The sequence below is a fragment of the Sinohyriopsis cumingii genome, chromosome 11 (assembly GCF_028554795.1).
Source record: "Sinohyriopsis cumingii isolate HCF-2022 chromosome 11, ASM2855479v2, whole genome shotgun sequence".
NCBI lineage: Eukaryota > Metazoa > Mollusca > Bivalvia > Unionida > Unionidae > Sinohyriopsis > Sinohyriopsis cumingii.
In genome coordinates, this window is record NC_142971.1 from 67,175,131 (window position 1) to 67,191,621 (window position 16,491).

Below are 16,491 nucleotides of genomic sequence, written 5' to 3' on the forward strand. Positions count from 1 at the left end.
ATGTCAGTCCTACTGTCAGAATAAAGCCAAGACCAAAACTGCCATGTCAGTCCTACTGTCAGAATAAAGCCAAGACCAAAACTGCCATGTCAGTCCTACTGTCAGACTAAAGCAATGGGTTCATGTACATTCAAAAGAGACTTATGGTCCTTAAAGCACCAAAGTATGAAGGCTTACCTGTGAGAATGATATGGGCCTGGGTTTGTCTCTGGCGAAGTTTCTGGTACTGTTTCTTGAGGGCGCTAATGTCTGTGGTCATCCTCTCCATGTAAGCTGGTACCCCTGTGATCATGCTTGGTTCATTACCAATTCCATAAGCTCCTGGGCCTAAGGCAGAAATGTCTGGCACACTAACAGCTCTCTGATCACCATCTAGACCTGCAATTCCGTATGAAAATATCCTGAGTTTATTTTAAATCAACAAGTAAAACTTAAGAAAGCTGATCAGCATGACTGGCAGTTTGGAACATATTTAAGGAGGATGGTTTTCAGTTAAGAGGCAGAAAAAATGTAAAACATAAATTTATATATTCCACAGATTTGTAGTTTACTGGAAACAGCTTTAAATCAATTGAGTTACTTAATGGCATATTCAGATACTCTCTCAAACCTGATGACATTTGTCCTGCAGTTTCAGGAAGGAAGCCATTCAAGTGTTAAAGGTTTCTTCAGTTTTCAGTTGTTGTTGTTGTTGTATGGTTTAACGCCATTTTTCAGCACAAGATAGGCTATACATGGCGGCCAGTATTAATGGTGGAGGAAGAACCCAGAAAAACCCCGGAAAGAACCACCGACCCACGAGAAGCTACTGGCAAGCTTTCTCACATAACCACATTAGCCGAATCCGAGACTCGAACCAACGCAGACAGAGGTGAGATGGCAGTGATCCGTAACGGTGAGCACTTTAGACCACTCGGCCACTCGGGGCCCCCCTCAGTTTTCAGTAATGTCAGCCATATTAGATGGCTGATCAGTATCACTAGGGTTGTTGTTGTTGTAGGGTTTAAAGCCATTTTCAGCACAAGATAGGCTATACATGGCGGCCAGTATAAATGGTGAGGAAGAACATGGGGGAAAACCCTGGAAAGAACCACCAACCCACGAGAAGCTACTGGCAAGCTTTCTTACATACCCACACTGGCCGAGCATGAGACTCGAACCCACACAGACAGAGGTGAGATGGCAGTGATCTACAACGGTGAGCACTTTAGACCACTTGGCCATCCTGGGTCACTATGATTAGGGTACAAACTTTAGGTGTTCATACCAGGTGCTAAAACTGAGTTTTAGTATAGAATTTGTTTTAGAAGGAATTCAAATTAAAACATGCTGAAGGATGCAAGGTGGTTGATATATGGCATGAGGTGTGCTAGACCAGCAACTCTCTTGGCAAAATGCCAGGTAAACTTAAAAAATTAAAGATTTTTAGCTATGTGGTCTTGCAATGAAAAAAAAAATAAACCAAGTCTTTTTTACTCTGATCTTATTTGTTAGGTTCTTAGAATCTGTAGAAATGACATAATACATTGCAATATAAAGTCTTGTGTGACATAATACATTGCAATATAAAGTCTTGTGTGACATAATACATTGCAATATAAAGTCTTGTGTAAGTCTAACTTAAGAAACTCAAATATAATGATCCAAATTCTTGTGTAAGCTCCTGTTTAAGTATTATCCATTATGTGCACCTGCTAAGAAATGAATGGACATCTGTCTTATAATCCTCTCTCACAAATATCATCCTCTGCAGTCACTGATTCCTATCAAGACTTCATACCTCTGTGACATTCCCCTTTATAGCAGATAAAAGCTGTAGCCTGCAACCACTGTAACCAGCACATAAACAATTGACTGAACATCCTATTAGCACAACTGCTGCTGCAATTTACATATCACATGGGCTGACAGTGTTGCCATCATATAATATATTTGTAACTGATACAAAATGACACCACCTGAACATGACACTAATCAATACCAACTCCGTTCCCATGTATCATTTGTTGCTACGGCTAGATTGAAATTGCAGTAACTGTTACAGACTGCACAATGCCAATACACAGAAAATCTGTTTCAACTGAATGCATGCATTTACTGATTGTCCATTCATTTAAAAAACAACAAAAAATGTTAAAACCACAAAAACTCTTATCAGTCCCAGAAAATACCATCAAGTAGATATTTCTTTTTTTTTGGTTTGGGGGGGGGGAACTAATTAAATCACCGTTTATCTTGACTAATCACCATTAAATCACCATTTACTTTGACTAATTACCATTAAATCAGCATTTACTAATCTGGCCTGCAGTATTAACAAATAATTTTTGTAATTAGGAGAAAAATCAATAGTACTGTTTTTACAAATTCTTTTTTCCAATCTGCAGCCTTAGAACTTGGTTTTAATCTCAGATCTGGCATTTCCCTACTAATTGTGTGAAGTCAACATCAACATCACTAGATCAATTAGTGCATGAGCAAGTCCCATAATTGCTTAAAATTTGCACAAAGCTATGCATGATCTTCAGAGAAAACATCATGATGCCATAATAATGTCCATAAACTAGGGTGAAACTGGCCACAAGACTGAAATAAAACTGTCCCGGAAAATAATGAAATCCTTGTCAATGAGTTTGCACCACTGTTGTACTGAACAACATCTTTACATTACAGCATGTTCAATCAGTCTGAAAGGATCATACTTACCTGAGTGTAATGAGAAACTAATGCAAATGTAAAGGACCTTCACTACTGCCTAGTACATAGCATGAAGGGCTGTCACAGTTATCTTCATGTACATACTTCTATGCTTAGTTTATGCATGGGGAAGTATATATGCCCAAATCATTTGTCTGTGATGCACACACTGATACAGTTACAAAGTGATGGAGTAACTATGAAATGCATCATTACAAACTGGAACACATTCATCACTTATATTCTCAATACAAAATAATTGCCATGGTATACTTTACAATGTGTAATTAACAGAAAGTTTATAACTTATTTAAATTGTCCATGTCAAAATTCTTAAATATACAAAAATAGTCCATTTAACATGATGAGAATAAATTGTGAAAATTTAATATGATTTATTTATAGTGAAGCAAAAAAGTTAAACAGTGTACATGAAAAAGAGCAATGAACCTGACCAGGCCGAATGTGATTATGTACACGGTAAATGTTATACTAATACAGATGACTTTTATATGGAACTAGTCAAACTTATCTGAAAATATATTTTGTGACCTATCTGGTTACAAACTAATATTTATTTTCAAAATTCTTTGCTCAAAATCACAGTATACAATGCCTTGGTTTAGCTATAGTCCTGTTACCCACTTACATAAACTCTACAGAAAAAAGAAGGTTTAACTAAGCCAATCAAATGGTGGATTACCTTACTGATATTATACCTGCCATGACATGATACCTTACTGATATCATACATGCCATGATATGATACCTTACTGATATTATACCTGCCATAACATGATACCTTACTGATATTATACCTGCCATGACAAGATACCTTACTGATATCAGGCATAACACGACATGTCATGTGAAAAATTATTTCTCAAAGCCACTGACACCATCATGCTTTGAAAAATATGAGTTTCTATAATCTTAGAAGAAAAAAAATTAAAATGAGGTAAACAAAAAATAAATGAAGATATCTTTTGACCAGCATTTTATATAACCCTAGCATGGAAGTCTGTATAAACAGTAAGCTTAGAACCCTTGCATGGAAGTCTGTATAAACAGTAAGCTTAGAACCCTAGCATGGAAGTCTGTATAAACAGTAAGCTTAGAACCCTAGCATGGAAGTCTGTATAAACAGTAAGCTTAGAACCCTTGCATGGAAGTCTGTATAAACAGTAAGCTTAGAACCCTAGCATGGAAGTCTGTATCAATAGTAAGCTTAGAACCCTAGCATGGAAGTCTGTATAAACAGTAAGCTTAGAACCCTAGCATGGAAGTCTGTATAAACAGTAAGCTTAGAACCCTAGCATGGAAGTCTGTATAAACAGTAATCTTAGAACCCTTGCATGGAAGTCTGTATAAACAGTAAGCTTATAACCCTAGCATGGAAGTCTGTATAAACAGTAAGCTTAGAACCCTTGCATGGAAGTCTGTATAAACAGTAAACTTAGAACCCTAGCATGGAAGTCTGTATAAGCAGTAAGCTTAGAACCCTTGCATGGAAGTCTGTATAAACATTAAGCTTAGAACCCTAGCATGGAAGTCTGTATCAACAGTAAGCTTAGAACACTTGCATGGAAGTCTGTATAAACAGTAAGTTTAGAACCCTAGCATGGAAGTCTGTATAGACAGTAAGCTTAGAACCCTTGCATGGAAGTCTGTATAAACGGTAAGCTTATAACCCTAGCATGGAAGTCTGTATAAACAGTAAACTTAGAACCCTAACATGGAAGTCTGTATAAACAGTAAGCTTAGAACCCTAGCATGGAAGTCTGTATAAACAGTAAGCTTATAACCCTTGCAAAACTATCAGGGACAATTTATACAATAAATTAACATTGAGGAATTAACAACGTAAGTGGTCCGAAATAAGCAACCACCATTTTGTACATTATTTAACTGGCTGAGAATGAATCCATATTAAATCCTTGTAGAACTGCAGTGGGAGTGCCATTACCTGCATAGGTAAAGTACCCTAAACAGAACAACTCAATTTATTTTAAGTCAGATAAATTCTAGAACACAAGCTTTTACATATCACTGCCTTGAATGAGAATGTTTAAGCAATCTTTATTTAAGTTTACTGGCAACCTCATGATCAGTGGCATTTCTTTTAACTCCGATTTTATTTCATGTATAAAACTCAAAACAATTATTCCAGTAGTCAGAATTATACAAGTCTGATTCGTAAACGAAGTTAAAATGTTGAAATGTAGCTGTGATTTAGGAAAGGATAAGCTATCTGCAAAGTGAGCAAAGCCCAGCAAAATTAAAATTTTCAACTTTGTTGACATAGCAACACAACCCATCATGTCTGCCACTCCCTCACACAAATGCAGAAGCGGAAAGATAATTCTCTATGCTAATAAAAATTCAACAAAATCTTGGAAGTCTGAACAACAGTACCATCTAATGAATGCAGAGAGGAACAAAAATGAAATTCACATTACCTTCAATCCCTGTAATGAATTAGAGCAGAAAATGTTGTTTACAGACAGAAACTTGATATAATTTTGTTTTGTATCTAATATCTGTGTAGTTTTGATTATGTCAGTGTGGGCACGTGTGAATGTATGTGGTGGTGGTCTGGTCAATGTTAAATCTACCAACCATTTTTTTTATATGCAAGTGTATTAAATGTGTCAAAGAAAATGCTTTTTTTTTTCATTCCAATGTGAATTTCCAGTTGGGTAATATACGAAAAGATATCTTATTCTCATTTGGACAATGTCATTTGGTGTGTGTGTGTCAAATCACACCTTTTTTGTGCCCCCCTGCCCCAGTAACAATGTCTGTCTATAAGAAGCATAATTCACTGATCAATAAGCATCCATTTCACTTTGATAAAATTTATCAAGATCTTGAAGCTAGCTTATTTTCAAAGTTTGATCAAATCTGTTCAGAAATATGCATCAACCATTAAAAGTCTCTGATTTGGTAACAGGTTGAGCCAATCAGACTCTAGATGATGTCATTTATATGCACATGTGGCACTCATAATCAAACTCGGCCAATGTGGATATGTGAGAAAGCTTGCCAGTAGCTTCTCGAGGGTCGGTGGTTCTTTCCGGGGTTTTCCCGGGTTCTTCATCCACCATTAATACTGGCCGCCATGTATAGCCTATCATGTGCTGAAAAATGGCATTAAATCCTACAACAACAACATAATCAAACTGAGATCTTAATGGTGTAAGCTTGTATATTGTTTAATTAAATCTTTTCTAAAACACATTACAACTGTGTAGCAGGATCATATATTTTAGAACATTATATATTCATACTTTAATTAAGCATAATTAGGTATTTTATTAACTTATATAATTAATGTTTATTGCTAGCTGAAATAAAGTCACCAGTTGTAATTATTGTGCAATTACTTTGTTCAAATTAGGATACCTTGAACCAGGATTACCTGTTTAAGTTTTGTTCATTCTGAGCAATTAGGCTACCCTGATCACTATCTGAGCAATTGGGCTACCCTGATCACTATCTGACCAATTAGGCTACCCTGATCACTATCTGACCAATTAGGCTACCCTTATTACTATCTGAGCAATTAGGCCACCCTGATTACTATCCTGCTGCTGTGTTCTAATTACAGGACATTCAAGTATTAAGTAACTTTCCTATTGGTCAGTCTACAACTTGTCTGTATAAACAATATAGTGTGAACAGAATACAAGTGATAAACAGTCAGTCCAATAGAATGTTTCTTACCTTTGCTGGTGATAGGATAACAAAAAGGTTGGCAGTTATCATGTCACTGGTAATGTTTCCATTTGTAAAGTGGACATTGCTCTGATCTTAGTTTTTTCCAGCTATAATCTCTTTGGGATGAACTGTATGATCACCTTAAATTGCCACGTGTGTTATTGTTTTCATGATATTATTACAAGGTAGTATTTTGTGGAGAAGTCTGACATAAGGAATAAGACAGAATATAAATATATATACAGTGGAACCTGTCTTGAAAGACTGCCCCTTCTGCCAAAACATAATGGTCTCTCATGACAGGTGGTCTCACATAACAGGTTATAGCACTATATAATCTCTAAATTTGTACATGGAGAACCTGGTCTCTCAAGACAGGTGGTCTCTCATAGCAGTGGTCTCTCAAGACAGGTTTTACTGTATTTTACATGGTATTTAACGGCACATTGATTTTGAAATCTACGTCATTCATTTGTGCAGTACAAAAACTGATAAAATGTTTTTCTTTTATGTATTTGATCACTCTTTTGACCTGATGGTAAATTTCAATACCAAATGTATTTAGGTCTATGGTAATTATTAATATTTTAAACTCTTTGCATACCCAGAAGACTGCCTGATGATTTTGCATCAAGGGAAACATGTGACTTTGACCTTTGTCCCACATGATAAAGAACCAATATTTATACGAGATAATATTGTTGATGTAACAGTTTTTGTATATACACTGTATATTTCTCCACAATGTATGTGATAGTTAGTTCATATATATATTCCAATGGAACTAATGTATGTTGATGTATTTTAGTACACATGATAGGTTATCAATCTGCCTATTTTTTCCTGGGCCTATAATTCTGTCCATACACTGGTCTGTCTGTCTGTCTGCTTTCTATTTTGCTCCTCAATGTTTGCTTTACACCTGTAATCTGTATGCTTACATTTAGATTTGTCTGGTTCATTATCTGTCTATATGGATAATTAACAATATAAGAGGTAGTAAGTCATTCGTATTGAATATCCTGTAAGCTGAATCAATATGTACATGCCAAACCCTGATGTGCTGATGATGGTATTGTTATGTATATTTGCATTAAATCTATTTTACTGTATTTGCTGTGTAAAAAGCGGGAGAAATACTACATTTTGTCATTAGTTATCCATTTCATGCACAATAAACCCACTTCTTTGTGCAACAAAACTAGACTTGTCTTTTTTCCTCTTCTGGGAGTAGAAAGCAAGTGTTGTAACAACTGCTCACCCTAGTACTACATGAACTGTATATGAAACATGGTAACACTGCTCATCCTAGTACTAAATAAACTGTATATAAAACATGGTAACACTGCTCACCTAAGTACTAAATGAACTGTATATATAAAAATGGTAACATTGCTCATCCTAATACAACATGAACGGTATCTAAGACAAGGTAACACTGCTCAACCTAGTACTAAATGAACTGTATATGAGGCTGTTGTTGTTGTTGTTGTGGGGTTTAACAGCATTTTTCAGCACATGATAGGCTATGCATGGCAGCCAGTATTATTGGCGGAGGAAGAACCCGGGAAAACCCTGGGAAGAACCACCAACCCAGAAGAAGCTACTGGCAAGCTTTCTCACATACCCACATTGGCCAAATCCTAGACTCCAACCCATGCAGACAGAGGTGAGATGGCAGTGATCCATAACGGAGAGCACTTTAGACCACTCGGCCACTTGGGGCCCCGAAATGCATATAAAACATGGTAAGACTGCTCATCCTAGAACTAAATGAACTATATCTAAAAACATGGTAACACTGCTCATACTAGTAAAACATGAACTGTATCTAAGACAAGGTAACACTGCTCATCCAAGTATTAAATGAACTGTATATAAAACGTAGTAACAATGCTCACCCTAGTACTAAATGAACTGTATATAAAACATGGTATCACTGCTCATACTAGTAAAACATGAACTGTATCTAAGACAAGGTAACACTGCTCATCCAAGTATTAAATGAACTGTATATAAAACGTAATAACAATGCTCACCCTAGTACTAAATGAACTGTATATAAAACATGGTATCACTGCTCATACTAGTAAAACATGAACTGTATCTAAGACAAGGTAACACTGCTCATCCAAGTATTAAATGAACTGTATATAAAACGTAGTAACAATGCTCACCCTAGTACTAAATGAACTGTATATAAAACATGGTAACACTGCTCATACTAGTAAAACATGAACTGTATCTAAGACAAGGTAACACTGCCCAACCTAGTACAACATGAACTGTAACTAAGACAAGGTAATACTGCTCATCCTAGTACATGAACTTTATCTAAGACAAGGTAACACTGCCCAACCTAGTACAACATGAACTGTATATAAGACAAGGTAACACTGCTCATCCTAGTACATGAACTTTATCTAAGACAAGGTAAGACTGCCCAACCTAATACAACATGAATTGTATCTAAGACAAGGTAAGACTGCCCAACCTAGTACAATATGAACTGTATCTAAGACAAGGTAACACTGCTCATCCTAGTACATGAACTTTATCTAAGACAAGGTAACACTGCCCAACCTAGTACAACATGAACTGTATCTAAGACAAGGTAATACTGCCCAAGCTAGTACTAAATGAGCTAGTACTAAGACAAGGTAACACTGCCCAACCTAGTACAACATGAACTTTATCTAAGACAAGGTAACACTGCCCAAGCTAGTACTAAATGAACTGTATCTAAGACAAGGTAATATCCCCAAGCTAGTACTAAATGAACTGTATCTAAGACAAGGTAAGACTGCCCAACCTAGTACAACATGAACTGTATCTAAGACAAGGTAACACTGCCCAACCTAGTACAACATGAATTGTATCTAAGACAAGGTAACACTGCCCAACCTAGTACAACATGAACTATATCTAAGACAAGGTAATACTGCCCAACCTAGTACAACATGAACTGTATCTAAGACAAGGTAAGACTGCCCAACCTAGTACAACATGAACTGTATCTAAGACAAGGTAAGACTGCCCAACCTAGTACAACATGAACTGTATCTAAGACAAGATAACACTGCTCATCCTAGTACATGAACTTTATCTGTTATGTATATTTGATTTAATTATATCTGATTTAATATATATTTATTTCAATTTAACTGTTTGTCAGTTTTACAATTTTTTATATATTTTTCTTTTCATGATATTGTAATGTAAATTTATTCACTAGAGATGATACTTCATTTTAGAAAATAGTTTGACCATGACTGTTTAGTTTATAAACACCAGGTGTTGATCTAAATCCTGACCTTGTTTCAGAGTTTGTACTAACCTTCATAAACAGTTCTATTTTATTTTAAAATGATTGGTTGTTTCCATGGTCTTGATGGAACTTTGTCTTTAAGATGTAAACAATTTTTTTTTAATTTTTAGAGTAAAAATGATTGGTTTTCGTTAGGGTCACACTGGGTAAACATGATCTGTAACAAGTACTTGCTTCTACAACTTTCCAGAAGATGATCATGTGACCCCATGTTTACATTTTAGAAAGACCATATAACCCATGTTTTGGAGAATTAATCTCAGTATAAGCTGGGTTGTTAAACTGTTAGTTTTATGTTGTGCTGATTGGAGTTATTTCAAATTACATGGATTCAAAAGGATTAATTCCGTTATTTTTCTGGAAAATATGTGTGTTCATGTAATATTGCGGAACAATGACAGTTTTTTTAATAAAAATGTATTCAGCTAGCAGAAACCGGAGCGATAACTCTTGTTTCTACAAGGAACTGTAGACTTCAACACTATTTATTGCAGCATACATCGTCGTCCTACATCTTGGATTCTTCGTCGGGATTCGAACGTGAAATCAGTAGAACATTTTGTTATTAGGACTACTAAAATTGCATTTTTGGATTATTGTTGGATTTGATTCTATAAAACTGTAAGTTCATACTTTTTTCATTTTTAGAGAATTTTTCCAGGGAAATAAATTACTGTATATTTTTCAAAGCTTGTTGTTTTCACTATTTCTTGTGTTACTGTTTATTTGAGCCTAAAAAAGTGGTACAGCAAAATTGGGGAGCTCATCCTAAGGATAATTTTGAATTTTGAATAGAATATTTCAGAAAACTTTGTTGTTGTTTTTTTAATTTGAATTCCAATAGTTTTTGAAATTTTTTGTGAAATTGGCAAGCTTTTTATAGAATGTCATCAATAGTGGAAATCTTTCTTTCTAATCAAGGAAAAATCTTTCAAAAAAGATTATTTGATTTAACTTGCTAGAAAATACGTTCTTTCTGAAGTTAAGGCTTCCATAAAGAAACAGGAAATATCAATATTTTGGTTCAGTATTTGGATAAAAGTGCTTTGGTTTCAGTCAGTACATTTAAGTCTATCAGACTCTGTTATTAAAATGAAGGAATTAGAATTAAAATGCAAGCTGGAATTGTAGTTGAGGAACTTGGAGCTTCAGAAAGAAGAAAGAAAAACAAATGCAAATGCAGTTACAGTTGGAGGAAGAGAAAGAACAAATGAAATTGGAAAAAGGGAAACAACAAATGAAATTGGAGAAAGAAAAAGAAAAAGAACAAATGTTATTACAAAAAGAACAAATAAAGATGCAATTTGAGAGAAAGAGGGGGAAAGACAGAAAGAAAAACAGATGCAAATGCAGTTAGATAAGGGAAAAAAGAGAGAAAGAACAAAAGATGCAGTTACAAAAAGAACAAATGCAAATGGAAGAAAGAAAGAGAGGGAACACCAATGCAAAATAAAGGAAATAGAACTGGCAAGGGAACAGCACATTCATACTTCAAATCCAAATTTAAGTTCTGATCTTGCAAAGAATATTAGACTAGTGCCCCCTTTCAGAGAAAAAGAAAAAGACAAATATTTTACTCCCTTTGAAAACGTTGCTGAAAATATGAAATGGCCAAGAGAGCATTGGACTCGATTATTACAATGTATACTCACTGGCAAGGCTAGTGATATTTACAATTCACTGTCAGCTCACAAAAGTGGTGATTATGATTTGGTTAAAGAATGCATCCTAATGGGTTATGAGTTAGTCCCTGAAGATTATCGGCATAAATTCAGAAACTATAAATAAAAGAAGCTGGACAAACTCATGTCAAATTTGCTAAAGAAAAAGAGCAATTATCTCATAGATGGTACTAAGCCAAGAAAGTTGAACGAGATTATGAAAGTCGTGTTATTGTATCAAATGATCTGCCATACAGATGCAATGACTAGGCAGGCATGTTACTGTATCAAACAAACTGGCATATCTATGCAATGACAAAGCTGGTACTGTATTACTTGCGTAAAAGCCCATTTGTATAAAAGCACCCTCCCACTGTTTAATGTAAACACTATACAAAACAGTATAAAGACTGAAAAGTGCATGACCCTCATCTCTGAGACATCACAACACAACACAAAAATAAAAAATTAAAACAAAAACAAAAAATAAACCACAACAATAAAGTCGTTGACAATTAATTTCAATCCCAAGAATGATCACTACGAATGCTGTAACTCCATATGCTATAGCGCCATTCCCACCAAAGAAACTTAACATGAGTGAACACCTGGCATTTTTATACCATATATACCAAAGTTAAACCATATATACCAAAGTTAATTACCATTGTTAAATTAAAAGAAGGAATGAAATTACATACGATGCAGCAAATGTGTCCACAAAAAATTCAGAATACATTTGTTTAATAGTAAACAATACTAAATGCCTTACGAGTTGACAATAAGGGAATAAGGTTGGATATACAACGAGGAAAAAATAGTTGCGACATGAATGGTACCATGAAGCTGCCTTTTTAAGTACCTTTCGTTCAATAAAATTGGGAATCCTTTATTTGATGGTGCTTGCATAATGCACAGTAGTGTCGAACATGGTTTCTCTGAATTATTATGGAGGGCCAGTCATTTTCACAAAATAGTTGAATCAATAAGGATTAACTTTTAATTAGTCTGGCTGGCTTTCTTGCTTGTTTTCTTTTAAGACTAACCCTTATCTATTGTGTAGTTTGGCCACAGCTGACCAGAATATGAAAATAGGGCACGTCCAGAGGGCAAATAGGGCACATCACTGGGAGAAATGGCAAGCCCTTTTGTGGATTTCATGCATATTGGACCAGAAGGATCGATCAATATTTAGTGAAAACAAGGCTTTAAAAATACCATGAAAAACCTTCTGATTTTAGGGCCCAATCCTTCTATAAAAAAATTATTCAGTCTCCCTACTTGGCTTTTGAAAAGTTTAAAGGTTAGCCTTACACCCTGTTTTACAAAACTACGGTAATCGTGCTAATGTTATGGAATAACAGGCAATTAATTACACATCAATGTACTCATATAGTTACTGGTCAAAATTCCCTCTTAACACAAGCCAGTTTCAGGGTTTTAATGATTAACTGGCCTGTATTGCTGTCGGAAAACGAATGACAAATTTGCTAACTATCAACAAAGGACATGCTGAAACATCAAGCTTTCCATGGTGTGTAAAAAGTTATGATGTTGTTCAGCCAAAACTCAAAACTAAAATCAATTGATGATTATCTTAGATGATCTATAATGAGAATTTTAGCCTTTATTATTACCACTCTTATTGAACATTAGTTAATATGCTGGTGATGTGCCTTGTACAATTAAATGTGCATACCTTTTCATAAATATTACCTCAAGTTGAAAGACCGCTTATATCACTGAAAATAAGTATCTCATGAGTGCGTCATCCAACGTAAATGAAACCGCTATGAACGACTAGCTGAAATGTTATCTAAAAGAATGCAATTTGGTCAAAACAATGGATAAAGCAAAAGCTGCATCTAAGATGTTTGGGAATAAGTAAGGATTTAAGTGATGCTATGCACGCTTTGCACTGTGTAAGTACTGTGCATTATAGTTCAACTTTGTCTCCTGGGTAAACTCAACTGGCCCGCGAGTTATGAAGTCTGTATTTACGTTTATTTAATTTCATGCTGGAGAAATCAGGAAATATGCACATAAAAAAAAATTAACGAAATCAATTGTACTACTTATAACAGTTTAATAAGTGTCGGGTCACCGAAACTGAATTTTTTACATGCATATGTCTTAGGACACAGAAAAAAGTATTGTTTCATGTCCCAAGAATTACAGCCATTACAGTAGTCAACAAAAAAAAAAAACACTTAAAAACTGTCAAGTTTATACGTTGGCTCACGGATAAGCCACCCCCTTCTACAAGGCCTTTACTTTTTCCTAAATTATTCGGCTTATACGAGAGTATATTGGGTATGTTATTGTATTAAAGGACTCGTGGTACTAATTCAACTCCAATAGTAAACATATGGAAACACTATCATATTCAAAATTCAAGAACTTAAAATTTCTGGGTGCTGATGATGAGACCTATAATTCTCCATGCACATCTAACCTTGGTGCAAGCTTATGTGTGGAGAACACCATACGAGACACGGCATTTTGTTTATCTAGATGTGGATGAAACACATGTTATTGATTCTGCACCAAATGAATCAGGTGCTCCTTTCATTAATGAGTACTCCTGAGTCAAGCCTGTAAAAATACTAAAATTGCACCAGTAGAAATTTGTCTATATTTTTAAAAAAATTACATATAGGATAAGCTCTCAAAAGACATTTTTACAAAAATTTTAATTTTCATTATTAATCAATTATGTTCCACCAAACCCGCAAATATTCTATTATTTGTTCACCCATTTCTAGACTGGTTCACAGTTCTTCCGTATAATTAGTACTGTGTGTCCTATATGAACTGGCATGCAAGTGCCATGACAAAGCAGGCATGTTAATCTATCAAAATCAATTGGCACACATATGCCATAACCAAGCAGGCATGTTAATGTATCACTGGCATACACATGCAGACTTCATCCAACTGTCAACATTTTTTGTTTAAATAATGTCATCATACAAAACACCTGAACTTTTATTTAGTTCTCCAACAGTCACACTAAACTGTATGGTTTTAATGGAAGTTATCACTGCACACATTTTGTAAGAACTACCTCCAGAATTAGCTTGACTTTAGGTAAAAAATACCTTTTATGAGAGGAAGCAACTCAATCAGACAAACATTAGCAAATCTCCCGTGAGGCCCTCTGGGACAAACAATATTATATATACATATACAATATTTATGTATGTACATGCTATTCTATACATGTACCCAATATTATATACACAAACACACTATCAACGTGGGTATGTGAGAAAGCTTGCCAGTAACTTCTCATGGGCCGGTGGTTCTTTCTGGGGTTTTCCCAGGTTCTTCCTCCACCATTAATACTGGCTGCCTGCATAGCCTATCATGTGCTGAAAAATAGCATTTAACCCAACAACAACAACATACACACTACTGTAAACACATAATATTTATACATGTGCATAAAAGTCTATACATGTACCCAATATTATGTACACATAAACAATACTTATACATCTACCTAATAGTCTATACATGTACCCAATATTATGTACACATAAACAATATTTATATATCTACCTAATAGTCTATACATGTACCAAATATTATGTACACATAAACAATATTTATACATGTGTATAATAGTTTATACATGTACCCAATATTATGTACACATAAACAATATTTATACATGTGCATAATAGTCTATTCATGTACCCAATATTCTAAACACATACACAATATTTATACATGTACCTAATAGTCTATACATGTACCAAATATTACGTACACATAAACAATATATATACATGTATATAATAGTTTATACATGTACCAAATATTATGTACACATAAACAATATTTATACATGTGCATAAAAGTCTATACATGTACCCAATATTATGTACACATAAACAATATTTATACATGTGCATAATAGTCTATACATGTACCCAATATTATGTACACATAAACAATATTTATACATCTACCTAATAGTCTATACATGTACCAAATATTATGTACACATAAACAATATTTATACATGTGCATAATAGTCTATACATGTACCCAATATTATGTACACATAAACAATATTTATACATCTACCTAATAGTCTATACATGTACCCAATATTATGTACACATAAACAATATTTATACATGTGCATAATAGTCTATACATATACCCAATATTATGTACACATAAACAATATTTATACATGTGTATAATAGTCTATACATGTACCCAATATTCTAAACACATACACAATATTTAAAAACAAAAGGAAAAATATATCAATATGTGGGTTACACAAATATTTAACCTTATGCTTGCACAATGTACACACATTTTATCATGGTTTTAACTGTAACAGTAAACTGATGGAATATTTAATGAAAGGTAATTAAAACATCATGCTCTGAACAGATAATATTGTCAGCTGACTTAAGTTGTAGCTCTCTCCAGGCAGTAGATTCAGGATATGTAAAAGACAATTCTAAAACATCAGTTCTTGGTTTCAGAAGTTTTCAACATATGTTTTCATGTTGCTCTTCAGAATAAATAAAGCTTGTATTGCTGGTCATAATTAGGGTAAAATGTGTCCAATTATGAAGGGCTATATAAACAAAAGGCATCTATGATTAAAAAAAATAAGACTGAAACATGTCCACTGATGTTGTTATTGAGTGATATATAGTACAATTTTAAGTTTGATTATACAATTATAAATAGTTTGTGTGCAAGAGCCTCATAATGTGTAACAGGAGCACTTATGTATTGCAGTGCCTGGATCTAATTTTCCTGATGCAACATTTGCCCATGACAACCTGGGGCCAGCTGCCAATATATCTGACACTTCCATACAGATTAATACACAAAGAAGATTAATGGATTTTTGGGGAAAGGATCTTGTTTCCATTGACAAGATTATGATATTATGTTGACAGTTTTGGAGTGCTCTATGTTTGATCTGCCTGGAAACAAAGTACAATTTTGCAAGGAAAGATCAAGTAATATGTAACATGTTTAATGATTGACTTCTGTTCCTAGTTTTACCGCATTTCAAGTTTACCTATAGTGTACAAGCTGTAACAC

At 34.5% G+C, this 16,491-nt stretch overlaps 1 protein-coding gene across 1 annotated transcript in view; it reads right to left on the reverse strand.

Annotated features, from left to right (window-relative positions):
* The window catches only part of LOC149788618 (uncharacterized), a 152,524-nt gene that overhangs the window by 3,560 nt on the left and 132,473 nt on the right, over positions 1-16,491 (reverse strand). Inside the window, exon 10 of the mRNA XM_089974700.1 lies at positions 178-378. Within this exon, the coding sequence (XP_089830826.1) occupies positions 178-378 (201 nt within the window). The remainder of the gene's footprint in view (positions 1-177; positions 379-16,491) is intronic.